Raw genomic sequence first — 27,171 nt, 5'->3', positions numbered from 1 at the left:
AGGGTAACAATACAATTGATTGAAAACGTAAAAAGAAAAATTTCCAACCAATTGTATTATATGACACTTGATGTACAAGACCAGGTTCTCAACAAAATGATTTTTTTTTTCCAACTTTTGCTGGCCTTGCTTACACAATACCTAGCATTTGTAGGAACAATTTGGAAAATGAATTCTGCATATTCTCTTTTGGAACACCTATTTTATTTATGTCATTTGATTTATTCTCCAAAACAAAACACAAACAAAGGTGTTAACGGAGAGAAAATGAGCGTTCGGAAATATCTTCGGTGTTTGTAATCACTAGAGCTACAAGTCACAATGTCCAAGAAAAATTAAAGGATGAAAAATGGTTACGAGTACATGCAAGAGAGAGATTTTGTTAACAAGAAGACTTGGAAAATTTTCCCCGATATTTTCATTACAGGCATCTGGCTGTTCTGAGATTTTCCATGGTCTCAGAGAGACTAATAATTCATAGCAGCCATTAGTGTACAAGGACGAAGAGAAGAAGGTACACAGCCTTCTACCTTCAAACCCAACTTTATATCATTCTCCATTAGTTTCTAGTGACTTTTCCTTTCAAATTTTACAATTTAAACAGATTACAGCGAAGTTAAATTGGCTCTCGTGCTTCCAGATGGAAACCTTGGCTCGATCATGATACAAATTGGGCTTCGGCTCCTTCCCTCTCCGCCAGATCAAACATCTTACCTGTGCATCAAAGACTGCAAGGAAAACAAAAATGTACATTTTTATCAAATACGTAAATGCATCGTTGACATACAGATTCGAAATGTATTTGATTGAATGAAATGCATCAAGAATTAACCACTGGGAAATAGATGTTTTGTGGGTATACGATTCTGAAAAAGAAAACATTTGCTTGCCAGAAACGTTTTGTTATAATGGAAGAAGTAATTCACTCTCCAGATTCAAGGACAACCAGAATGATGGTCCTAAAGCTGAAGCAGGGGAAACCAATCAGAACTCTTGGAAACGAATTACAACAGCATATAATTCGTAGGAGCAAGATGAGAATGAAGGTGAACGCATCCAAAAGAACAAATATATTGTAGAAGGTGAACGCATTTGCTTACATGTTATCTGCGAAATCCGAAAAGAGAAATGCAGTTCTTATACACATCATCTTTCTTATACACATCATCTTTTCTTTGTTACAATGCTAAAGTATTCACAGTAAATCATCTTGAAATATTGGAATAAAAGAAGCAAGCACAGTAATGGCTTTTTTGCAAGCCAAAACCAGACACCGACATGATGTGACGCAAACAAACTAGTGGAAAATTCAAGTTCTCTAACATGCTATCTAAAGCTTCCTGCATAAAACATAGTTTTGTTTCTCTTGAATAAAAGGTTGCAATTACCTTGATTCCTGTAACAGTGTTCCCAGACTTAGCTGCTGCTATGCTCGCAAAAGCGCCAACTCCAGATGAAGTATTTCCAGGTTTAGCTGCAGTCATGCTCCCAAAGTTAAATTTCGGCTTTTTCTCTGCAGGTTTTAATATTTGAAAAGAGCACATTAATGTCTCATCCACACTCATCATGGCACCAGCATTATCAAATTCCCCACAATAATTAGGTGCTGAAAATATCGTCACAAGTTGTCGGTTGGCAAATAACTCGTAGCCATCCTCCACAACCTGCCAATGATAAAAAGAAAAACATAACTAATTGCCCTGATGCACGGAAATAAATTAAAATTTCATATCCTCAATAGTCAGTGCAAGTCTGTATAGAAGAAAGCAACATTTGCCAATGCCACTACACCAGCAGGGGAGGTCTGGGAATGCCAAAGGCTTAAAAAATACGTAAAAAAGAAATTATAACCACACAAAACCCCCGACCATAGAATCCCAGATAGGAAGTAATGTTTGGCTCCCACAGGTATATTCCCTACAGTCCTACAAGTGTAAAGAGGATATGAACTGAACCAAAAAAACGCCAATCAATAAAACCTGGTGAGCACGACAAATGAGATCCAAATCATGCTTCTGAAGAAACTCCGTCACCGTGTCAGGACCAAATGTAAACGAAACTCCCCGCTCGTTCCCTCCCCAACCTTGAACATCTTTACTGGGATCAGACCAGAGAAGGTCACAAAGTAAACCTGTGTCAGGTACATCTGTTGGCCTCTGTAAATTTCTGATTTGATCTAAATTATGCAGGTCGGGAGAAAGACCGCCATGCATGCAGAGAATCTTTTCATCAATCAGAGCTGCCACTGGAAGGCAGTTAAAACACTCTGTGAATGTCTTCCATAACCTCACATTGAATCTTCTCTTACACTCATCATAAAATCCGTATATACGGTTTATAGATGCACATTCATGGTTTCCCCTCAAGAGGAAAAAATTCTCAGGATATTTTATTTTATATGCAAGGAGAAGACATATTGTTTCTAAACTTTGCTTTCCCCGATCCACATAATCCCCCAAGAACAAGTAATTGGCATTAGGAGGTAGTCCACCGTACTCGAAAAGCCTTATAAGATCCGAGTACTGACCATGTATATCACCTGCAAACGATAAGCAGTTCACTTTTAAGAATTCATGAGATTAAATCGTTGAAAACTAAAGTCATATGAAAAAGTAGGCAAGAAAAGAATATCAGCAAAAGCATCTGAACTAAGCAATCATGCTGAAATTTTCTACACTATTTGATCTGTTCAAATTTCCAAGACACAAAATGGTGAAATGAGCACAAAACGTGAGCTTTCACAAAGAAGTGATGTACCTCATTGCTAGAATATAATCACCCATAACATTCCCCTAAGCAATTATTTAGATTCGGTTTTCCAGTTACAATATTAATTTTTTATTATTATTCAGAGTACCCATAAACCTTAGCTTCCCATCATCCCCCAACAAATTAATTTGCAATGCCACGATGCCCGCATGTCACATCCCTCAAAATAATTCAGAAAAGATCACATATCTCCATAATTTACGTAGTCTACAAAACTAGAATTACCAACTAACATTTTACAAAATAAGTTCCTTTATCATCAGTTGTTACTTCGTTCTTTCTTTTGGTCAATACCAAACTTTGAACGAGCGATGAAAGAAGAATAAGAAAATAAGAGTAACTGACTATACATATGAAACTCAAAACTTCTGTAAGAAGGATTGATTTACAACCCTCCATGTTTCATGTTATCGACCTTGTGTGCAGGTATCATAATTATATGCAACACCCCTCCAATATCATAAAGAAAGAAGGTCACCTTTCATCTAAAAACAAATCCAAACTTTAGCATACTTACAGGCAAAATACTACATGGGTTTAGAAAATAAAGCCCACTTAGCTCTCGTGCACAAAACATATAAACACGCCCACACACAATGATTACAAATCTAATCTTCTTTGCATTTGCACAAGAACATAAGTGTTACATTACTTGTCATGAGTATAAAGCAGACACTGCAGTAAAGCTCACTGCTTGAACGTCTATGATACGATATTTTGTACAAATACAATTCTAGGATTCATACAGGCGAGCGCAGTGGCGTTCTATGATTCATTCAGCCGACCTCACTTGGTGGGATAAGGTTTTGTTGTGGATGTTGCAATTCTACAAACAATTAACACGCCCGGACATTCCCAATTCTTGAAATGTTAAAAGGTTTAGCAAATTGTAAACGCGCCATTACCGGATCATCTGAAATTGTTCCAATCAAGCTATTCATGCCCGAATTCAGTAACCAAACTATACTCACTATACAATGCCAAACTACACGACAACCTTCGCGGTTATCAAAGAACAAAATGTTCGACTGACCCAATCCTAAACGAAACACTTCCATAATTTGTGTAGTCAATGAATGTTTTGCCATACAACATACCGATTTTCACGGATTATTCCACAAAAACAAACATTGGTCAGAAACAAAAACAACTAAAATTTCCCCAAATAATGAGTACACACAACCTAATCAAATCAAAGAACAGAACTTTCCAATAAATTCCAACTAATTCAAAGCCACAGGACAAAACCCATCACGAAAATTCAAAACTAAACGGAAAAATTAAGGTTGTTTTGCAAAGAAAAGTACCACAAATCTTGATGGGTGCTTCGAGCTCTAACAAATTAGGCTGCTGCAAGAAGATTTCTTTAGAGACCAAACAAAGCTGCCGGATCTCCGACTCCGACAGCTGGACCTGCTTCCCGGGTCGGCCTCGGACTTCGAGGAGTCGGTTGATTATGTCATCCAGAACCGATTGGTCCATTTCCCAGGAGTTGGTTGCCGTCTAGAAAGTCAACGGTCCGATTGAAAACTGGAAGACTGAAACTTGAAGAGAGGAAGAAGAAGAAGAAGAGAGGGAGGGCAAGAAAAGAGTGGGACTTTTGGGTGGGGGGGATTCGATGGGTTGGGTTCTTCTGGCTGTCGTTTTCTGTGAAAGGGATGTCGTCTCAGTGTTGGACAGAGTGGTGTTTGTGACTTTCTTGTGTGATTTCAGAGAGAGAGAGAGAGAGAGAGAGAATACTTTAAATTCGAAATTCTTGCACAAAATAATATTTATTCTTTTGTCAACTGCTTGAAGGGTGAACAATTTAAGGTTCTTGTTCTTGTTTTTGGGTTTTGATTTCTGCTACAAGATGAAAGTGTTGTTTTCAGTGTTTGGTGGGAGTTCGATGGTACACAAATTTGATGGAAATGAAATGCTCTCCATTTTTTTGGTAAAAAATATAATTCTTTAGAACTTAAGTTTAATCGCTTTTAGGTACGTAAGACTTTTTAAACAAACTTCACAATTTAGTTTTCTTAAAGTTATTTTTACTGCTCATTTTTCAAACTACTCAGTAGTATTAGATTATTGAAGAATTATTAAAAAATCAAGATAACCATTCATTTTAGTGTATATAGTTATGTTTTTAAGTGAGAGGGGGATGATTGAAATTGTTTAAGGGTTCTCCTCCCTCCAAAACACTAAAGTTCAAATCACTTTCAGTAGAAAATAGAAATAATAATTATGCGACTTCAAAAAGTGTATCTTTGATATTTATTCATGAACGGAAACTTTATAAGGTGATTTCTTGAATGTTGAGAACACAACCGAAGACATAATCTTGACTTTGAATACAAATGTCATTTTCTTATTTTTTTTGTTTGTGTTTGGTCCGTTGCATGTGTTTGTGTTTTTAAGGCTTATCCGGCAACCCAACATCAATACAAAACTGAGTTTCTCATCTGGTGAATCTAAAAGTTAAATCCGACTAATTAACCGTAATTTGAAGGTAAAACAAAGAAAATGAAAAATAAAAACTTCTACCCTGACTATAGTTCGAACTGTAAGCAAGATTTGACCAAAATTTTTAATCATTTAAATCACATATTTCTTATTTTCCTATGTAACAGTTAGCAATCTTTGTCTCTACTCTCGAGTACAAAAAAGTTTAATCGCTTTTAGGTACGTAAGGTTTTGTCTTCTTTAGTTCAATTTACTAAGTAGTCTGACTTTTTAAACAATCTTCACAGTTTAGTTTTCTTAAAGTTACTTTTACTGCTCATTTTTCAAACTACTCAGTAGTATCAGATTATTGAAGAATTATTAAAAAATCAAGATAACCATTCATTTTAGTGTATATAGTTATGTTTTTAAGTGAGAGGGGGATGATTGAAATTGTTTAAGGGTTCTCCTCCCTCCAAAACACTAAAGTTCAAATCACTTTCAGTAGAAAATAGAAATAATAATTATGCGACTTCAAAAAAGTGTATCTTTGATATTTATTCATGAACGGAAACTTTATAAGGTGATTTCTTGAATGTTGAGGACACAACCTAAGACATAATCTTGACTTTGAATACAAATGTCATTTTCTTTTTTTCTTTTTTTATTTTTTTTTTTGTTTGTGTTTGGTCCGTTTCGTGTGTTTGTGTTTTTAAGGCTTATCTGGCAACCCAACATCAATACAAAATTGAGTTTCTCATCTGGTGAATCTAAAAGTTAAATTCGACTAATTAACCGTAATTTGAAGGTAAAACAAAGAAAATGAAAAATAAAAACTTCTACTATGACTATAGTTCGAACTGTAAGCATGATTTGACCAAGATTTTTAATCATTTAAATCACAGATTTCTTATTTTCCTATGTAACAGTTAGCAATCTTTGTCTCTACTCTCGAGTACAAAAAAGTTTAATCGCTTTTAGGTACGTAAGGGTTTGTCTTCTTTAGTTCAACTTACTAAGTAGTCTGACTTTTTAAATAATCTTCACAATTTAGTTTTCTTAAAGTTACTTTTATTGCTCATTTTTCAAACCACTCAGTAGTATCAGATTATTGAAGAATTATTAAAAAAATCAAGATAACCATTCATTTTAGTGTATATAGTTATGTTTTTAAGTGAGAGGGGGATGATTGAAATTGTTTAAGGGTTCTCCTCCCTCCAAAACACTAAAGTTCAAATCACTTTCAGTAGAAAATAGAAATAATAATTATGCGACTTCAAAAAGTGTATCTTTGATATTTATTCATGAACGAAAATTTTATAAGGTGATTTCTTGAATGTTGAGAACACAACCTAAGACATAATCTTGACTTTGAATACAAAGGTCATTTTCATTTTTTTTTTTTTGTTTGTGTTTGGTCCGTTGCGTGTAAGGCTTATCCGACAACCCAATATCGATACAAAATTGAGTTTCTCATCTGGTGAATCTAAAAGTTAAATCCGACTAATTAACCGTAATTTGAAGGTAAAACAAAGAAAATGAAAAATAAAAACTTCTACTCTAACTATAGTTCAAACTGTAAGCAAGATTTGACCAAGATTTTTAATCATCTAAATCACAGATTTCTTATTTTCCTATGTAACAGTTAGCAATCTTTGTCTCTATTCTGGAGTACAAAAAGTGATTTTTCAATTAATGTTACCCCCGTCTGGTCGGTAACAAAAAGGTTCCTATTAAAAGTAAGAAAACATTAAGACATAGGATAAAACTCATCAATGCAGAACCTTTTTCCAGTCAACTGAAAAAAACGGCGCGACAATCAGATCAGACGGCCGAAATCGCATCTGAAGAATCTCAAGATGAGAAGAGGAGGACGACATTCTTCTTCTGGGAATTACAGAAACCCATGTCTGACTATGCACCAACCATGGGCTTCTTTGCTGGTTTATGGTATCAAGCGCGTCGAGGGCAGGTCCTGGCCTTCTCCTATCCGAGGTTTCAACCTTAAATTCTTAGAATTCAGTTCAAAATTCTGATACCCTTCTGGTTTAATCTTATGTTTTTTGATGTTGGTGTGTAAAGTTTTGAGCTTTGGAGAATGTGGTATGTTATTTGCTAGCTAGTTCGTAAAGTGGGAGTGTTAGGAATTTACCTTAAAATCTCCGAATTCAATTCAAAATTCTGATACCCTCGTGTCTTTTTCTTTTTTTTTTTTTTAATGTTTGGGAGTGAAGTTTTGAACTTTTGAGAATGTTGTCTGTTATATGCTATTGCTAGCTAGTTCGTTAAGTGGGAGGAAAAACTTTAAGTAAGCTGCAAAGTTTTGATCTTAATTTTTTAGAGAAGCAATTTTTTTTTTAATTTACAAGAGTTTAATTTCTTCGAAAAAATTTGATTCGTCAAGTGTTGTTGCTTTTTTCTTCAATTTAGATATTGTTTTGTTGTGATAGTTGTTATTGGATTCTTGTTGACGGAGATGAGCGTCTTTGTGAAGTCTTGAATTTGTCTTTCAAAGGCCGTCTCTGGATTCATGCCGCTGGTAAGGTTCCTGATGAAGCTACAATCAAGGCAATGGAGGAATTTTACAGAGAAATTTATGCAGTTGATGGAATCACTGAGTTTCCAGACTTTTAGGTATTCTAAGTTTCGTACTTTGTTTCATGGATGTTCCTCGTTTCATAAGTGTGTGTGTGTGTGTGTCTGCATAAATACATCAAGAGTATCTTCCTTGTGGATTTATCTCCAGTGGAATGCTCTTTTTTATCAATCTTCGTTCAAATTTGGAGAAAGAAACTGTTGCATTTTGTTTTTATTCCTCGTTTAGGCGGTCTAGACATCACACGTGCACACAACACAAATTTGACAAATTACGGTTTCATCTTTGAAATAGGGTTTGTCGAAGTGGCTGGATGTGTTAGACGTGAAGAACTTGTGTCCTGGGAGTTGGTACCTGAAGGGGTGGACTACTGTTTTACTGATGACCTTTTAGTTCATTATATAGCAAGGTGATGATTGTTCCAAGGCCGTGTTGATTAAGCTCTGACCGATTTATTTCATATGCAGGTGAGGCTGGAACCACAAACTGATATGTGTTGGCTTTGTGAGCAGCCACAGGTGTGTGTTATTTTCGCACTGCTCCATTTCTGGCATTTCTGTGATTTTGAGTGGTTCATATCATATATGATTAAGCTTTTATTTCTTCGATTATTGCAGAAACTGTTAGTTCCATTTGAGATGCGTGGCTACCAAGGTGTCTACAACCTCGTGTGCTATTTTGCTGTTCTACTGCATCACGAGTGTCCCTTGACACTCTACAGCGAGCTGGTTATTCTTTCTTCCCTTTGCATTACTAACATATTTTTAATCTTAATTCAATTTCTTGTAAAGCGCAAATATGTATTCTGTTCGATGCCATTCTCTTCCCCTGCTTTCGGCAGTTAAAAAAGATAGATTTATCTGTAGATATGGTTCTGTTTTTTGTGTAGTTGGATGTAGTATTTGATTTGAGGTTGGGTCGTTTTAATCAAAGGCATTACTACGAGACTACATGGAATTTCTGGTTGTGGACTGAACATGGAATGAAACTGTAACAGATTGTTCTTACTTAGTTTATAAAACAATGCAACGGTAGGGCAACGCAGAACTTAGAGGGGAGCACACAAAGCGGAGGTGAGACTTTGGGCTTGAGTAATGTAAACACAGGTGAGAATCGCTGACCCAAAAACTTGTTGGTTTCAAGAACAAAAGGCTCCTGAGAGGAAAAAAAGGCCATTTTAATTGATATTTGTTAGATGTGGGTTTATTAAGCATAGTCTCGCTCTAGTTACCTAATTTGGATCCGATTTTATGTCTAATAATGATGGTCAGGATGCATTAAACATGGTAATATTTGGCGCCTGTGATGCCATTTTTTTCGATTCTACAACTTTGCCGATGTTGAAACACTTGATATACTGATGTCGATTGCTGGAGGTTAATAATAACCATTTTGAATAGCCAGACCTGAAGACTTTGTCAATGATGTTTGCATTTTTGCTGCAGCGCTGGGTGAGAGTGATGGAGCCATGAAGACTTTTCATTTATTCTTGGAACGTGGAACACTGTGGCAAATATCGCGCATTGCTCGCAGCAAAGCTTGATGTTAGTTTACAGGGTGGTGAGATAAGTACGGGGTTGTTTGGTATCCTTCTTAGATCAATTTTTTTTGCTTTTGAAACAAGTACTAAGTAATTTAGCTGCGTTCATCATTTTTAAAAACTATAAATGTAGTTTAGTGAGTTCAATTGTGATAAAGTTCTGAAATTGGTGGAAAATTTAACAAAAAAATTGCATTTGGGTATGGCATTGTGCAAGTTTTACAGAAATACATTTATAGTTTTGTGTGGAAATTATTGTTGTCTAATCGATCAGTTAATAAGGAGGACTTCCATAACTTGGGAAGGTGTCCCGTACCATGTAAGTTGCTCCAGTTAGATAGGGCTTTCTAGCCATAGGTTTGATGAGTGGTCCTTTGGTTATAAGAAGTGTGAGTTGGCTTCTCTACTTGGCATGGAAAATATCTTTGTATTTCAGCAAAGCTTAGTTCAAATGGGTGTTTCATATTTTTTGTTGTTGATGAGTTTATTAGTGTTGATGAATGCGGCTCCTGATTCTGAAGCAGCTTCTTCTGTATTACCCTATCGCATTCCTAGTCGATCTCCGCCGCCGCCGCCTCTATTCAATCGTCGTAACCATTTCCGTTATGTCTTACCATCTCCTCCTCCTCCTCCGCAGACGCAGCCACCAATGTTGCCACGGCTGCCGTCTCCATCAGATTCATTAGCCCCACCACCGCCACCTCCACCTTCACCATCATTTGCATCGCCACCACCACCATCCTCACTGCCACTGCCATCAACACCACCGACATCACCACAGCCACCACCACCATCGTCATAGAAAAGATTCATAACAAAGGATCGATGCGGTTAAGGTGCGCCTTCCTAAGTTATGGTTTTAAATTCAATGTTTGCATTACGAGTGGAGATTTACATTATCCAAAAACTTATCATAATCCTTGCTGAAGAAAGTATGTAGTTTCAGTTCAGCACCTTAGTTCAAATGTTGGGTCCTATCTCCTATGGTGTCGTTCACATTTATTATGATTGATGTAGATATGAGGCTGAGGCATATCAGCATATGTCGGCTTCATCTCTGTATTAAAGTTATGCACCTAATTATGTGCTGTTGTTAGCTAGCACTTACTCCATTTCCCCCATCTATATTTGACTACAAACAGTTCTAAATATATGTTTGGTAAAAAAACTTAAAAGTGCTTTTAGTTTATATGAGCGTTTTCAGAAAGCACTTTCAATTACTTTTTCTTGTCCAAGAAGCGTACTTATAGAAGAAACCTAGACGACACATGACATGATGTATAAATTAGTATTTGCAAAAGAGTACAGCCATAACAAAGATACAAAGAGGTGACAAATTTTGAAGTTTCAGCCATGTTTCGTTACTTCTCACTTTCAGTTTGCAATTGAAAGAATATACAAGATTGTCCGTGTAACATACATAAAGTGGTGTGCAGTGCATACTAGCAAATTAAGTAGGGTGGTGCAATACAGCCATTCACACACCATTTTTAACCTTTCACACAGACATTTCAATTTTCGGCGTGTTAGATCAAATGAATTGAAAATGATCAAATGACAGAAAGTACCAGAGAATGTGTAAGAGATAAAAAGTAGTGTGTGGATAGCACCACCCTTATAGTTTACAATTAGATAAAGAGTTTGCAAACCACAAAAGAATAAGAGTTTGCGAACCGTAAACCTTTTACAGATGTATATAGATATATTATATATACATATAGATGGCCAACAGAGCCTATATATTGAAGCTGGAAAATGAATCAGGCAAGCTCGCAGAAGAATTAAAGATAATTTCTTTCTTTGGTCATGCCAACTTAGAAGCATGATGATTATCATCTCCCGTAGTATTTATACTGCATTCTCACTTCTATTTTTCTCCTATTGCACTTTTGTTTATAAATTTTCGATTGAATAAAACAAATGAGAACTAAGGGAATATAAATAGTCCTTGTTGTGACAGCCTGTTCTGAATTATTTGTAACGTTAGTGTGAAAAGACGATTTTACCCCTAGACCTTAATTAGTGTTGTAGGGTGTTTGGTTTGTTTTGTTCTTTTTGGTTGTGAACTCATTTGGACCACACACTCACACACACCCATCTTTCCCGTGACTCCCTCTCTCTTCTCTCTCTCGGACTTCTTCCATTTTCTTCCTCATCGTACGGACAACTTCCATCCAACCATTTCTGGCACGGATCGTGTTTATTGTTGGTGTTTTTGGACTCCTTTCGAGCTCAGGAGTCGACTGGTGGTGTTGGTTGGACTTGAAACCCTCGAAAACCCGAGAACCAAGGAACCCAGATTTGGTGCATTGTTCATGCACACGTGATTGTGTGGTTTTTAGAAGTTTCTAAGGTTATAGGGAGCTTTAGGATGTCTTCACGAAGCTTGGGGAGTAATTTTGAAGTGTTTTGGACGTCGGGAAGCTCGAGTTCATCGAGTTGCAGGTTTGGCCGGATTATCGAGGTTCTTCCGACGAGATTCCGTTGGTTTTAGGTCTCCAAAGTGGTAAGGTTTTGTTCTACTCGTTGTAAGCTTTATTTTGGTGCAAATTTCATGGAATTTGGTTGAGAAATGAAGAAGATATTAAGGTTTGAAGTTTTTCCAGAAACCGGCGAAAATTCGAGTTGCAGACGGCAACAGACGGCTGCGACCGGCGAGGCTCACCGGAGAAGGAGGCGAATATTCCGTCAGAGTTAACGGAATATTCTAACAGCGTCAGGTAACGGCCGTTAACTTTTGTTAGGGTTTTAACGGAATATTCCTTAACGGCGTTAGGGTTTCCACACGAGTGCTAGGCACGTGCCAGCGCGTGGGAGGTCGGAAAATTATTTTAAAAATATGGGGGTGTTCGTGAGGTTGAGTATATCACATTGATATATTCAAACACCCTAATTGAGCAATGTATGAGAAGTTATTACCTAAGATTGGTTATGTGCGTTAAATTGATGGTTTTATAGTTGTTTCGCATATAGGTGAGGACTATCTGGAGGACGAGCGCAACCACGCGAGGTTCGGGGCTTACGACCCTTTTACGTATCAGTGAGTGGGCTTTTGTTTTTTTGTGTATATATATATATATTATGATTGGTATCTTTCCAGAAATTACGCTTTAATGGTTTTATAATTGAAATGCCATGTCGAATATCGTCGATATTAATATTATTGTGATTGTGTTGGTTATGCTTTGGTGCCACGGACGCTCAGGTAAGTTAGGTGAGTATATTGTTAGTGATAGATATGGTGTTGATGAGATTGAGTTATAGGTTACATTCCTGCACCTCGGTGATGGTGCTCCGCCAGAGTAGGGCCTAGCCTTCACGTGATCGTTCACCTCCCGTACCGTACGCTCACCTTGGATCCAAGGTAGGTGCCAGCCTGTCGTACAGACCACTTTAGTTGATTCCGACTCGTAGGTGACTTGCGATATATCGCACAGCCTTTACGTGATCGTAGCACTGAGCGTAATTAGATACACCAGCCTTTCGTACAAACCACTATAGGTGGTTCCGACTCGTGTGCAGGATAGTGGTTGAGGAGCTATAGATTCAGCCGTACAGGTCACTTTAGGTGACTTCGGCTGACGTACTGATATTACTGGCATATTATGATTTGTTTTATCTCACCTGCGTGATGCTTATACTAATTGTTTGGATATTCTGACATGGCATATTTCTAGCATGGCATATTTAAGTTTTATCGTTTTTAGCATGATTTGTTATACAAGTACGTATAATCTTTTCTGGAAAGTATATGGGTTTTACAGAGAGGGGTTATTATTTTATATTGAAATGGTTTGAAAAACAACTTTGTTTTTGCCCACTCACGTTTTCTGTTTTGCCCCCGTCCAGGTTTTAGGTAGTGAGGACGTGGGTGACGAAAGAGGCATCGAGGCAGTTCTGACAAAGCACCCTCCATGTAGGATTTTCTAGTTATCTTGTGTAGAGTTTGTTTGTTCTGGACTGCACCTAGGATACTTGAATTTCTACTGTACATTTCTCCTTCCATGTTTGTCACTATCACTCACTGATCTTTTTATTGTAAATTATCTCGTTGACTTTATTTTTCACTCTTTTGCTTCCGCATTGTGCACTTGGCTACGTCACCCTCACGTGACGGCCAGCAATCCCCAATTTTTGATCTGGGTGTGTCAGTCCTTAGATCAAATAAAGCGAAAGAAAATCAAGAAAATAAAAGTGTCCAAAACAAGAAATAATGTGTAAAAATAATTTCTCATGTTGTAAACCTATTTTATAGAGAGAAGATAGCAGAGCGGCAAGCAGAGGAGAAAATGGCTTGAGGAATTCTGTGATGATTCTCTATGCATCGAGCCGTTTCTTGCCTCAACCCTCTAAATAGGAATAGGGGTATTTTACAAAGAGAAGGTAATTGCTTTGCATTGTGTCTTTATTTTATACTAAACATGATTGGTTTTGTTACTTATCATACAAGCAATATAAAATCCAATGGTAAAGATCTACAATATCTCATAAGATTCCTAAACATAAAATACTTAGAATTTATACAATGAGATTCCTAATTAATAAAAACTGCAACATCTCATCAATTATTTATTACGCCGCTCAAATTTAAAACAAAAAAAAGTTAACAAAATCGATCCTAAAATTTTAATATTGTAAAGAAAAATTCTCTAGCAAGCATGTGGGTCTCCCCTTGTATGTGATATAGTCAATGGAACAATATTTCATAAGTTTCTCTAATTCACTTGACTTTCAATCCCAGCGGATTCTCTCTTCTCCTTTGTTTTCTTTCATTGATTTTGTGGGGGGTTGGTTAGAAAATCCAGAAGGATATGCCATGAGTTACAACACAAACAGCCTATCTAGTGGTCAAGCCATGACTCTACTACACCTAATAAAGGTCAGGTTCTCAATATATTAAATATACAGTACCAATCAAATTACAAATTCACCTATCTCGTGATCTATATACATATTTCAAGCATTATATAAGCTCGATCAGCTCAAGAGTTGGGAGTGTAGAATTAATATGGCTCCTAATTCTTACTTAAGTGAACAGTTCCACGCCGATTTAATTTCTCGTCGCAGTCTGTGCAGTGTGCGTTCTGGTTCTGAATCAAACTGTGTAATCTAGGCAGTTCCTGATCTGGTTTGGACCATGTACTGTGCAGATTCTCCAGTCAAAACGAAAATAATAAAATAAATTGAATTAAAATATTTTTTTTATTTTTTATTTTTTTAACGAAAAATAAGAAATTATAAAAAGTCTAAACAAAAATTATCTAAAATAATCTTCAGCTGCGGCGCCTATTTCTTGATATGATTTTTACTACCTATAAAAGTAGGGATAAAAATACATGAAATACTTGCAAGAATACAATGATGTTGTAGTATAGATGCTCATGCAAAGTCGTTCTCCTCAATGACTATTTTAATAATTCATGTAGAAACAATTTCTAATTAAATATTTAGAATTAAAAATTGAGAAAAGAGATTTTGAAATTGAGTAATATTAAAAACGAATTTTAATTAAAAACTAATATGACAAAAGAAGAGTTTTAAATATCAATTTATAAAGGACTAGGGTTTCACCATCACCTAGCAATCTTATGAATTTATACCAATTTCTTATGATCTACACATGCCGCTTGAACGTTAGGTTTTCCTAATTTATATTCTACTTGGAACCTCCAACACAGAATATATATTTAGCATACAACTCGTCCGGATGTTCGGATCAAATCTAAATATGAAAGATTCATTATGTTTTATGAAAACCCTTTGAAAAACCATGCAACTGCTAAGATGTGGTGTTCATTTTAAGTGTAATTGTAATTATTAATCACAAGAAGCCATCGTCAATTTCAAGGAACCTTTCAACCAAAATTGCATCAAATTACTTTTCTAAAGATCTTAATGGTGATCAGGCATTAAAACAATTAGATAGTTTTAATCATGGTGATCAATAATTCAAAGTATGCATGCAATCAATTATAAGCAATTAAATAAAAATTACATATTCATGCTAAGGCTCAAGGCTTCATCTAAGCAAAAGGAATTAGTTATGCATATTCATAATTGAAATCATAGAAAATATTATTAAGAGTAAAAAGAATGAAAACACCTTAGAGTAGAAAATCTCTAAGAACCCTAGTAATTACTCTCTGTCTCTAAAGTTGCATAAAAGAAAGCGTCCCCCGACTAAACCTTTAAAATCCCTCTAAAAGCCAGCGGCACAAACCCTCAAATTGTAGTCTCTTGTTCCAATTAGGAAACTAAATAATCTTGACATAATCTTGACCTTGAATACAAAGGTCATTTTCTTGTTTTTTCGTTTGTGTTTGGTCCGTTGTGTGTGTTTGTGTTTTTAAGGCTTATCCGACAACCCAACATCAATACAAAATTGAGTTTCTTATCTTGTGAATCTAAAGGTTGACTAATTAACCGTAATTTGAAGGTAAAACAAAGAAAATGAGAAATAAAAACTTCTACTCTGACTATAGTTCGATCTATAAGTAAGATTTGACCAAAATCATTTAAATCACAAATTTCTTATTTTCATATGTTGTTAGCAATCTTTGTCTCTACTCTCGAGTACAAAAAGTGATTTTTCAATTACTGTTACCCCCTCCTGGTCGGTAACAAAAAGGTTCCTATTAAAAGAAAACATAGGATAAAACTCATCAATGCAGAACTTTTTTCCAGTCAACTGAAAAAAACGGCGCGACAATCAGATCAGACGGCCGAAATCGCATCTGAAGAATCTCAGGATGAGAAGAGGAGGAGGAGGAGGAGGAGGACATTCTTCTTTTGGGAATTACAGAAACCCATGTCTGACTATGCACCAACCATGGGCTTCTTTGCTGGTTTATGGCATCAAGCGCGTCGAGGGCAGGTCCTGGCCTTCTCCTATCCGAGGTTTCAACCTTAAATTCTTAGAATTCAGTTCAAAATTCTGATACCCTTTTGGTTTAATCTTATGTTTTTTTATGTTGGTGTGTAAAGTTTTGAGCTTTTGAGAATGTGGTATGTGATTTGCTAGCTAGTTCGTAAAGTGGGGAGTGTTAGAAATTTACCTTAAAGTCTCCGAATTCAATTCAAAATTCTGATACTCTCATATCTTTTTTTATTTTTATTTTTTTTATTTATTTATTTTTTAATGTTTGGGAGTGAAGTTTTGAACTTTTGAGAATGTTGTCTGTTATATGCTATAGCTAGCTAGTTCGTTAAGTGGGAGTAGAAACTTTAAATAAGCTGCAAAGTTTTGATCTTATTTTTGTAGAGAAGCAATTTTTATTATTTGTAAGAGTTTGATTTCTTCGAAAAAATTTGATTCATCAAGTGTTATTGCTTTTTTCTTCAATTTAGATATTGTTTTGTTGTGATAGTTGTTATTGGACTCTTGTTGTTATGGTTATTGTAATTGTTGACGGAGACAATCGTCTTTGTAATGCCTTGAATTTGTCTTTCGAAGGCCGTCTCTGGATTCATGCCACTGCTAAGGTTCCTGATGAAGCTACAATCAAGGCAATGGAGGAATTCTACCGAGAAATTTATCCAGTTGAAGGAATCACTGATCTTAAATTTCCGGAACATTACCCCGTTTCCCTGACTTTTAGGTATTCTAAGTTTGGTACTTTGTTTCATGGATGTTCCTCGTTTCATAAGTGTGTGTGTGTGTGTGTCTGCATAAATACATCAAGAGTATCTTCCTTGTGGATTTATCTCCAGTGGAATGCTCTTTTTTATCAATCTTCGTTCAAATTTGGAGAAAGAAACTGTTGCATTTTGTTTTTATTCCTCGCTTAAGCGGTCTAGACATCACACGTGCACACAACACAAATTTGACAAATTACGGTTTCATCTTTGAAATAGGGTGTGTCGAAGTGGCTGGATGCGTTAGAAGTGAAGAACTTGTGTCCTGGGAGTTGGTACCTGAAGGGGTGGGCTACCGTTTTACTGATGACCTTTTAGTTCATTATATAGCAAGGTGATGGTTGTTCCAAGGCCGTGTTGATTAAGCTCTGACCGATTTATTTCATATGCAGGTGAGGCTGGAAGCACAAACTGATATGTGTTGGCTTTGTGAGCAGCCACAGGTGTGTTTTATTTTCGCACTGCTCCATTTCTGGCAATTCCTGTGATTTTGAGTAGTTCATATCATATATGATTAAGCTTTTATTTCTTCGATTATTGCACGAACTGTTAGTTCCATTTGAGATGCGTGGCTACCAAGGTGTCTACAACCTCGTGTGCTATTTTGCTGTTCTACTGCATCACGAGTGTCCCTTGACACTCTACAGTGAGCTGGTTATTCTTTCTTCCCTTTGCATTACTAACATATTTTTAATCTTACATAATTCAATTTCTTGTAAAGCGCAAATACGTATTCTGCTCGATGCCATTCTCTTCCCCTGCTTTCAATATAAAAAAAAAGAAAGATTTATCTGTAGATATGGTTCTGTTTTTTTTTGTAGTTGGATGTAGTATTTGATTTGAGGTTGGGTCATTTTAATCAAAGGCATTACTACAAGACTACATGGAATTTCTGGTTGTGGACTGAACATGGAATGAAACTGTAACAGATTGTTCTTACTTGGTTTATAAAACAATGCAGCGGTAGGGCAACGCAGAATTTAGAGGGGAGCAAAACTTCTTGGTTTCAAGAACAAAAGGCTCCTGAGAGGAAAAAAAGGCCATTTTAATTGATATTTGTTAGATGTGGGTTTATTTATCTCGCTCTAGTTACCTAATTTGGATCCGATTTTATGTCTAATAATGATGGTCAGGATGCATTAAACATGGTAGTATTTGGCGCTTGTGATGCCATTTTTTTCGATTCTACATGTTTGCCGATGTTGAAACACTTGATATACTGATGTCGAATGCTTGAGGTTAACAATAACCATTTTGAATGGCCAGACCTGAAGACTTTGTCAATGATGTTTACACTTTTTCTGCAGCGCTGGGTGAGAGTGATGAAGCCATGAAGACTTTTCATTTATTCTTGGAACATGGAACTCTGTCGCAAATATCGCGCATCGCTCGCAGCAGCAAGATGTTCTGGCGAAGTGGATCTTCAACTTGGAATATGCTTTTCTACATCCTTGCATTGTATTGTATCTGTAACCTGTAATCTGTAATCTGTAACTAGGAATGATTTGTGTAAAGCTTGATGTTAGTGTTTGGGTTAACATTTGAACTTTGGGCCGAAAGGAAGGAGGGCCCAAAAAGACTAAAGAAAGCAGGCTTGCTCAAAGCCCAGCACCAAGCCCAGATCGTCCATCTCAAGACCAATTGGCGCTCCCCCATTAATGCAAAGGTTAGGTGCTTACAAGAGAAGTGACAACTGATAGAAATCAACCTACTCTCAGCCCAAAAGTACTTTTCAGTGGCACTACAAGTAAAATATTGATGAGTCATTACCCTTCAATTGCTTTCGGGCAAGAACAAAGCTACGAGCAATCGGGCTAATTCGTCTATAAATGGAGGAAGATGGCCCAGAGACAAGGACACTCAACCAATCAAACAAACAAATATACAACTTGCTTCTCAGTCAAGCAAATACCCAGAAAGCTGCGTTTTGTTCAGACTTTGCACTCTTTTAGCCATATATTTTCCTTAGAAAGACATCTTTTGTCTAGTGTAAAAGCTCTACTACTTTTCCCAAATGATGTGGTATCGATTCTCTCATATAAACTTGTTCATCTTTCATCCCGTTTTAGTACTCGATCCCCTGTAACCACAAGGAGAAGAGACCGTAAGACATTTAGACCTTACCCGACAAGGTGAAATCTTGCCCGATTCTCTTGTTTTGTCTTTAAATCAATAGATCTGGTGTTACAATGTATTTCCCAGTATATATTTAAGTCGTTTCTAGTCTTTTGATGATCCAAAGTCCCATAAGTGCTCAGATCTGGCTTACTTAGTGGTTTACCATCATTAAAAAGGCTAAATGGGAACCAAACTGGTGACTTAATCAGATTTGGACCTTCACCCTTTAAGCATACAAGATAACAAACTAAAAGTCCTTGGTCTCAAGGCATAGAAAAGAACTTAATGTGGACTTAACCCATCCACGAAAATCCTTTGATAACAAAAGGTTAGAATAACTTGGGGCCCAAGTAATCGGCTTAAATACACTTGTTCTACATCTGTCACACAGAGATGGCAGTGGCATGCCTTCACACTCAGTTAGTTTTGATTGTGAGCCTCAAAGCCTACACCTAAGGCCCCACAAATGCACCTTTCAGAACTAACTGTGTCCTCCTCTTGCAGCATCTCGACAAGTAAGAGCCTGACAAACAACCAAAGTGCCAACTCCTCGGGGAGCTGTGTGCTCAAGCCAGGGACCCTTCCCAGCGAAATTCATGCCCGAACAGTTGGTTTATAGGGTGGTGGGATAAATACGGGGTTGTTTGGTATCCTTCTTAGATCAAAATTTTTTGCTTTTGAAACAAGTACTAAGTAGTTTAGTTGCGTTCATCATTTTTAAAAACTATAAATGTAGTTTCTGAAATTGGGGGAAAATTTAACAAAAAAATTGCACTTGGGTATGGCATTGTGCGAATTTACATTTACAGTTTTGTGTTGAAATTATTATTGTCTACTCGATTGGTTAGTAAGGACAACTTCTATAACATGGGAAGGCGTCCCGTGTCATGTAAGTTGCTCCAGTTAGATAGAGCTTTCCAGCCATAGGTTTGATGAGCGGTCCTTTGGTTATAAGAAGTGTGAGTTGGCTTCTCTACTTGGCATGGAAAATATCTTTGTATTTCAGCAAAGCTTAGTTCAAATGGGTGTTGCATATTTTTTGTTGTTGATGAGTTTATTAGTGTTGATGAATGTGGCTACTGATTCGGAAGCAGCTTCTTCTGTATTACCCTACTGCATTCCTAGTCAATCGTCGTCGTAACCATTTCCGTTATGTCTTACCATCTCCTCCTTCTCCTCCGCAGACGCAGCCACCAATGTTGCCACGGCTGCCGTCTCCATCAGATTCATTAGCCCCACCACCGCCACCTCCACCTTCACCATCATTTGCATCGCCACCACCACCATCCTCACAGCCATTGCCATCAACACCACCGACATTACCACAGCCACCACCACCATCATGGGCATCACCACCACCACCATCGTCATAGAAAAGATTCATAACAAAGGATCGATGCGGTTAAGGTGCGCCTTCCTAAGTTATGGTTTCAAATTCAATGTTTGCATTACGAGTGGAGATTTACAGTATCCAAAAACTTATCATAATCCTTGCTGAAGAAAGAATGTAGTTTCAGTTCAGCAGTTAGTTCAAATGTTGGGTCCTATCACCTATGGTGTCGTTCACATTTATTATGATTAATGTAGATATGAGGCTGAGGCATATCAGCATGTGTCGGCTTCATCTTTGTATTAAAGTTATGCACCAAATTATGTGCTGTTGTTAGCTAGCACTTACTCCATTTCCCCCATCTATATTTGACTACAAACAGTTCTGAATATATGTTTGGTAAAAAAACTTAAAAGTGCTTTTAGTTTATATGAGCGTTTTCAGAAAGCACTTTCAATTACTTTTTCTTGTCCAAGAAGCGTACTTATAGAAGAAACCTAAACGACACACGACTAGATGTATAAATTAGTATTTGCAAAAGAATACAGCCATAACAAATATCCAAAGAGGTGACAAATTTTGAAGTTTCATTCATGTTTTCGTTACTTCTCACTTTTCAGTTTGCAATTGAAAGAATATACAAGATTGTCCGTGTAACATACATAATAAGGTGGTGTGCAGTGCATACTAGCAAATTAAGTAGGGTGGTGCAATACTGCCATTCACACACCATTTTTAACCTTTCACACAGACATTTCAATTTTCGGCATGTTGGATCAAATGAATTGAAGATGATCAAACGACAGAAAGTAATAGGGAATGTGTAAGAGATAAAGAGTAGTGTGTGGATAGCACCGCCCATATAATTTACAATTAGATAAAGAGTTTGCAAACTACAAAAGAATAAGAGTTTGCGAACCCTAAACCCTTTACAGATGTATATAGATATATTATATATACATATAGATGGCCAACATAGCCCATATATTGAAGCTGGAAAATGAATCAGGCAAGCTCGCAGAAGAATTGAAGATCATTTTTTCTTTGGTCATGCCAACTTAGAAGCATGATGATTATCATCTCCCGTATTATTTATACTTCATTCTCACTTCTATTTTTCTCCTATTGCACTCTTTTGTTTATAAAATTTCGATTGAATAAAACAAATGAGAATTAAGGGAATATAAATAGTCTTTAGATCAAGTAAAGTGAAAGAAAATCAAGAAAATAATAGTGTCCAAAACAAGAAATGATGTGTAAAAATAATTTCTCATGTTGTAAACTTATTTTATAGAGAGAAGATAGCGGAGCGGCAAGCAGAGGAGAAAATGGCTTGAGGAATTCTGTGATGATTCTCCATGCATCAAGTGTTTCTTGCCTCAACCCTCTAAATAGGAAGAGGGGTACTTTACAAAGAGACAGTAATTGCTTTGCATTGTGTCTTTATTTTATACTAAACATGATTGGTTTTGTTACTTATCCTACAAGCAATATAAAGTCCAATAGTAAAGATCTACAATATCCCATAAGATTCCTAAACATAAAATACTTAGAATTTATACAATGATATTCCTAATTAATAAAAAATGCAACATCACATCAATTATTTATTACCCCGCTCAAATTTTAAAAAAAAAAAAAAAAGTTAACAAAATCAATCCTAAAATTTTAATATTGTAAGGAAAAATTCTCTAGCAAGCATGCGGGTCTCCCCTTGTATGTGACATAGTCAATGGAACAATTAGTTTCCCTAATTCATTTGACTTTCAATCCAAGCGGATTCTCTCTCCTTTTTTGTTTTCTTTCATTAATTTTGTGGGGGGTTGGTTAGAAAATCCAAAAGTATATGCCACGAGTTACAACACAAACAGCCTATCTAGCGGTCAAGCCATAACTCTACTACACCTAATAAATGTAAGATTCTCAATATATTATATATACAGTACCACACAAATTACAAATTCACCTATCTCGTGATCTATGTACATATTTCAAGCATTATATAAGCTCGATCAGCTCAAGAGTTGGGAGTGTAGAATTAATATGGCTCCTAATTCTTGCTTGTATCTGATGATATTGCTACTTGTTGGCTTACCGTGTCTGTCACAAAACAGTCATCAAATGGGTAAAAGCCATGTTGCAATCTTACAAGGTTTACATGATATACATGATGCAAGTACGGTGCTTGAAGTTGCAAGTGTGGTTGGTGGTTTCTCTGGAGCTGGTCACAATATGCAACACGTGAAGTTAGGCCGGAGAACTGGAGCTAGAACGCCTCCTTCTCCGACACGCAACAGACTGGCCCAAATGGTTTCCCCAACCACGCCCACCACTACCACGACGACGCATGTCCTCAACTTCTTCAACACCATGATCTTTTTATCTAGCCAATTATCAATGTTTCTTTTTTGTTTGGTTAACTTTGTACCTAGAAGTTGATTCTTTGAAAGTTAGTTCGATGGTTCCAATTTTGTGGTTGATATTCTTGAAATGACACTAATTGACTCTTTATCAAAAAGGCCAATAACGTAATATAGAGTGCCCAACCCCAAGAAAGTCAAATTAGCCTAATGCACTGCTTGTAACATGATGGAGATTTTCATGGAACGAGTTCATTGCAATTGTAGTGTTCTGAACCAATAATACAAAGTCATATGTAAGACTTTTCTTATGACCTTATATTATTATTGAATCTATTTCATATAAGCCAATCTCTTCTAACATATGCTAACATGGTAAACATAAAGCCCAAGAAACCAGATCAAAAGAAAGAGAAGCATAATAAGAAAGCAGAACTGCATGACGAGTGAGCACCAACCAAAGCCGGAGAAAGAATCCGAGACAAAATTGCATGGCCTACTTGCTTTTTAAACTTCTTGTTTCCCTTATATCAGAACCATCCGATGAGAAATATGAGGAGATTTAAATAAGAAAAATCAGAAAAATAAAGAAGAGGGTTGCTATTATCTCTTGAATGCCATGAATGGTGTTGCTTGATTTGATTAGTTGCTTTGCCCACTTGTTGCTTGCCGACAATATAGCAAGGCTTTGGTCCCAAGTACCAAGTACAAATACAACAGCTTTGCCTCGAGCGGATGCAAGTCATTGTTTTCTTCTTATTCATTCCCAGCTTCATCGATCGAACACCTTGAAATGGCCATAAGGGGGGCCAAAATGAATTAGTATCTCACATTACATAGTTAATTAGTATGGCTTTAGCAATTGAGAAATAATTTCACATACGTCTTTCTTCCATGCATACTCATTTTATTTGTAACACTTGAGTGAAATAAAGCAAAGAAAATTAACGAATAGTTTTAAACAAAAATGTGAAAGAAAAAAAAATAGTATTGCCCTAAACGTATCCAAATCCTGATCAAAATAACAGTATTTTCTTTATCGTTTGTCAATATTTAAGAGAAATAAAGGATCAAAGGTGGTTCTTTCTTTGGTTAATCAGAAAGGATCAAAAGTTTCTCATGCATGATGCATCCAATTTAGTGACTCGGTCAACTTAATTAGTACTCTTTGTAAGTTTTGACCATATATTATTATGAGTCGATACAGGGTGATCTGGCAAAATTTAGCTTCTATTTTGAATCTTAAACATGAGAAAGGTAGAGAAGATGATAGGGTAGTGCTATTCATAAGCTTCTTTTTACTTTTTACATATTTTTGTGTCTATTGGTCTTTTTCAATTCATTTTATTCGACGGTTAAAATTTTAAAAGTGTGTGTGACAAGTAAAAATAAATGTGCGAATAGCACTGACCCAAATGAAAAGGTTGTAACGAGCTAATTTGTTTTGGCTTCTCTACCCCACAAATTCAATACAATTATACTAAAGTCAACAAAACATGCATTATGAGTCTTTTACAAAACAAAAATATATAATAAAAAAATGCGTCAAGAGTACTCACATGTACAGTATATAATATTTTTTTGAGTAATTTGGGAGATTAACTGGTGATCTAGCTATAATTGGTTGTGACATCACCCTTTTCAAATGTAATTAAACTAATTAATGATTTAACTGTTGGAACGGTCATAATCAAGGTCCAACACCAACAAGAATCTTATCTTCTTTGTACCTAAGTTACTTACTCTAATCAATTTTTATGGACTAAAATTATTAGCAAACAGCTATACGTACACTAGTACTATGATTATGGAAAAGCTTAGATCATGTTATCCACACACCCTTTTTTCTCTTTCACACACATTGTTAATTTGTGTCATTTGATCATTTTCAAGTCATTCAATCCAACAGTTGGAAATTGAGAAAAATGTGAGGAAAAAAAAATGTGTATGGATACTACTACCCAAATGCTTTCTATTGATCACCCATTATGAAAATTTACAAGGCAATTATGAAAAGTGAATAAGAAAGGCAATATCTAAGAAGAAAGGAAATATCTAAGAAGAAAGGAATAGTTGGCTATGGTGACCACTGACCGTCATCTTCTCCACTCCACATACTTTCCCAAAAATAGTAACAAAAATACAAGGTCCAAAAATGGTATGGTTAACACTTGACACAGATGGACCAATGTGATTAAGGACAGCTGGCTCGACTAACTTGAGAAGGTTTTATTCATTATCAAGCGACGTGATGTACCATTCCACCTTAGTTAGCTCTCAGATATACCGAGTAGCTCCTCCAAATAGTCTGCGCCTAAATCCTCAAACACCACAACTTTTTCCAACTGATCTTCACCTTCTTCATCATTCTTTTGATGCTGATTATGATGCAATGATTTCTTCTTTTTGTTCATCGATGACTTTCTCTTCATGGAGTGCCTTGTCTTTAAGGCCAAAACCGGAGACGAACCCTCCTCAAAGCCATACTTCATCTCCACAAGTGACTGATGAACCACGTCAGCTGGAAAGTTGAGGACCGCCGAAGACCCCCGCATTGAAAGTGCTGCTTGGTCGTAAGCCAGAGCCGCCGCCTCTGCCGTGTCAAAAGTTCCCAACCAAACCCTAACACCGTTTCGCGTCGAATCTCTTATCTCAGCCGCAAACTTTCCCCATGGCCGCCGCCGAACGCCTCTATAAGCAACCACTTGATCTTCGTTAGCTGTGGCACTAGAAGAATTCACCTCTTCATGGTCTTTCGAGTGAGTGGAGGATACTATTGAATCCGACGAGTTCTGATCTCCTGCTGGCGCCTCAGCAAGAACTCCATAGAGAAGCATTTCTTCTGAGTCGTTCTCATTAAATGGTAGCTGGGGAAAGGCTGATTGGTTGTGATAATCTTTAAAGTCGAACATGTTCCATGAGAGATGATCATCGTGAGAATAATATTCTAGAGAGTTGAAGGAAGAAGAAGATTCAAACGAGAATTCAGAATTACGGTTTTGGAAGAACGACAAGTCCATCTTGCTTTATGGAAGAATGAACAATTTGCAGAATTTCCTTTGAATAAATATTGGAATGGATATTTCAGTGAGTGGTGTACGTTTTGCGTTTATAAAAAATATTTTGAACGCAGTAGGACTTTATATAGGAAGAAAAGAAGGGAATTTGGGTCCCATTAGGACCCATGTTTAAAATATATTAGTGAACAAATAAAAATAATGGTGAGAAGGAAAGAGATAGGGATGAATAACTTTGAAGGTGGTCGTGACCGGAAACAAGTAGTCAAAGAGACAAGTCAGATGAGAGATTTTTCAATGTATCGGTATATGAAGTACGTATTATTATATAAATAGTGAGATATATGTGTTAAAAGGTTAATAATTTAAAAAATAAAATTTCTCACCACTTTCGTAAAAACATGTGGTGTACCATCCGTGTTCATGTTCCAATAAAAAAGGAAGATGGACATGTCGGCCAGGTCAGTTAAAGATTTATTTTTAATATTTTATTGTATTTCGTGACGTCAACTCGATGATTTCATTGTGCGATGTTACTTATTGTGGGTTTGATGGTATTCATACCTCCACTTGCAAGTTATATGTTTGCAACTTTGCGGATCGGTCATGGACATTGTTGTGTCGTCCTTGTCACATAATTAACTCCATACAATGGGATGATCAAGCTACAGTACAGCTTCAAGGAGAGGGGTATACATGAGCCAAACTACACGCCATCACTTAGTCATTAAACTAGTCAAACAGTCTACGTACCCTCGTCCCTCTCAAAATTATAAGAAGAAACCAATTCCCCGAACGAACGCCGCTCATAAATCCAAGCCAAAACCATAAATTAAACCACGCATTATAATCCTAAAATAACATCCTTATTTTTTTTTTTAACAAACGATATTATCAACATTAAAAATGAAATATTCCATCAGAATATTCACTTGGATATAATAATAAGATATTTTCCATTTATAATTGTTATGCAATTTATAGAATAAATTTCTTCTCAGTGATAGAATAAGTTGACACCAATAGGGTAATTGTTATGCAGTTTATTTGTTTGATCACTAGCTAGAAAAATAATATTTCAAATATGAAACATTTTTTAACGTCAAAAGAGAATATCACTAGATCTAATAGTTAGGTGATGAATTAATTTATGCTTGCAATGTGAAGTTTTGGATGGGTTACAATTTTGACAAAATATATCACGTGTTCTTAAGAGTCAATATAATGTTGAGAAAGAGATATAGATGACATTTATATAATTTAAATTTGTTTTCCCTCATTTATTACAAAACCATATTCTCAACAATGTTGGGAGACAAGTGGTCACGGAGAAAAAGGATTGTCCTTATGATTAGACTGTATAGTCGTTTTCTAAGTTTCAA

At 36.4% G+C, this 27,171-nt stretch overlaps 3 protein-coding genes across 3 annotated transcripts; 1 reads left to right on the top strand and 2 right to left on the bottom strand.

The window, feature by feature from the left end:
- Positions 1 to 395: 395 nt before the first annotated feature.
- Positions 396 to 4,478, bottom strand: LOC103934453 (serine/threonine-protein phosphatase PP1). The gene is made up of 4 exons (XM_009344202.3): positions 4,077 to 4,478; positions 1,980 to 2,539; positions 1,389 to 1,664; positions 396 to 728 (listed from the first exon to the last, which is right to left on the bottom strand). Exons 1-4 carry the CDS (start codon positions 4,249 to 4,251, stop codon positions 711 to 713), a joined length of 1,029 nt encoding a protein of 342 aa, XP_009342477.2. The 5' UTR covers positions 4,252 to 4,478; the 3' UTR covers positions 396 to 710.
- Positions 4,479 to 7,052: 2,574 nt separating this feature from the next.
- Positions 7,053 to 8,783, top strand: LOC125473920 (activating signal cointegrator 1-like). Its single transcript, XM_048577342.1, has 6 exons — positions 7,053 to 7,188; positions 7,709 to 7,820; positions 8,058 to 8,151; positions 8,257 to 8,307; positions 8,407 to 8,517; positions 8,679 to 8,783. The coding sequence occupies exons 1-6, from the start codon at positions 7,053 to 7,055 to the stop codon at positions 8,781 to 8,783; spliced, it is 609 nt and encodes a 202-aa protein (XP_048433299.1).
- Positions 8,784 to 24,714: 15,931 nt separating this feature from the next.
- On the bottom strand, positions 24,715 to 25,894 carry LOC103962934 (ethylene-response factor C3-like). The gene has a single exon (XM_009375715.3). The coding sequence runs from the start codon at positions 25,790 to 25,792 to the stop codon at positions 25,043 to 25,045; it is 750 nt and encodes a 249-aa protein (XP_009373990.2). The 5' UTR covers positions 25,793 to 25,894; the 3' UTR covers positions 24,715 to 25,042.
- Between the last annotated feature and the right edge of the window lie 1,277 nt (positions 25,895 to 27,171).

The sequence above is a fragment of a genome, unplaced genomic scaffold (assembly GCF_019419815.1).
Source record: "Pyrus x bretschneideri cultivar Hongxiangsu unplaced genomic scaffold, Pyrus_bretschneideri_v1 Contig11, whole genome shotgun sequence".
Lineage (NCBI taxonomy): Eukaryota > Viridiplantae > Streptophyta > Magnoliopsida > Rosales > Rosaceae > Pyrus > Pyrus x bretschneideri.
The sequence above is the reverse complement of the archived record's forward strand: the minus strand, read 5'-3'. Positions and strand labels throughout refer to the sequence as shown.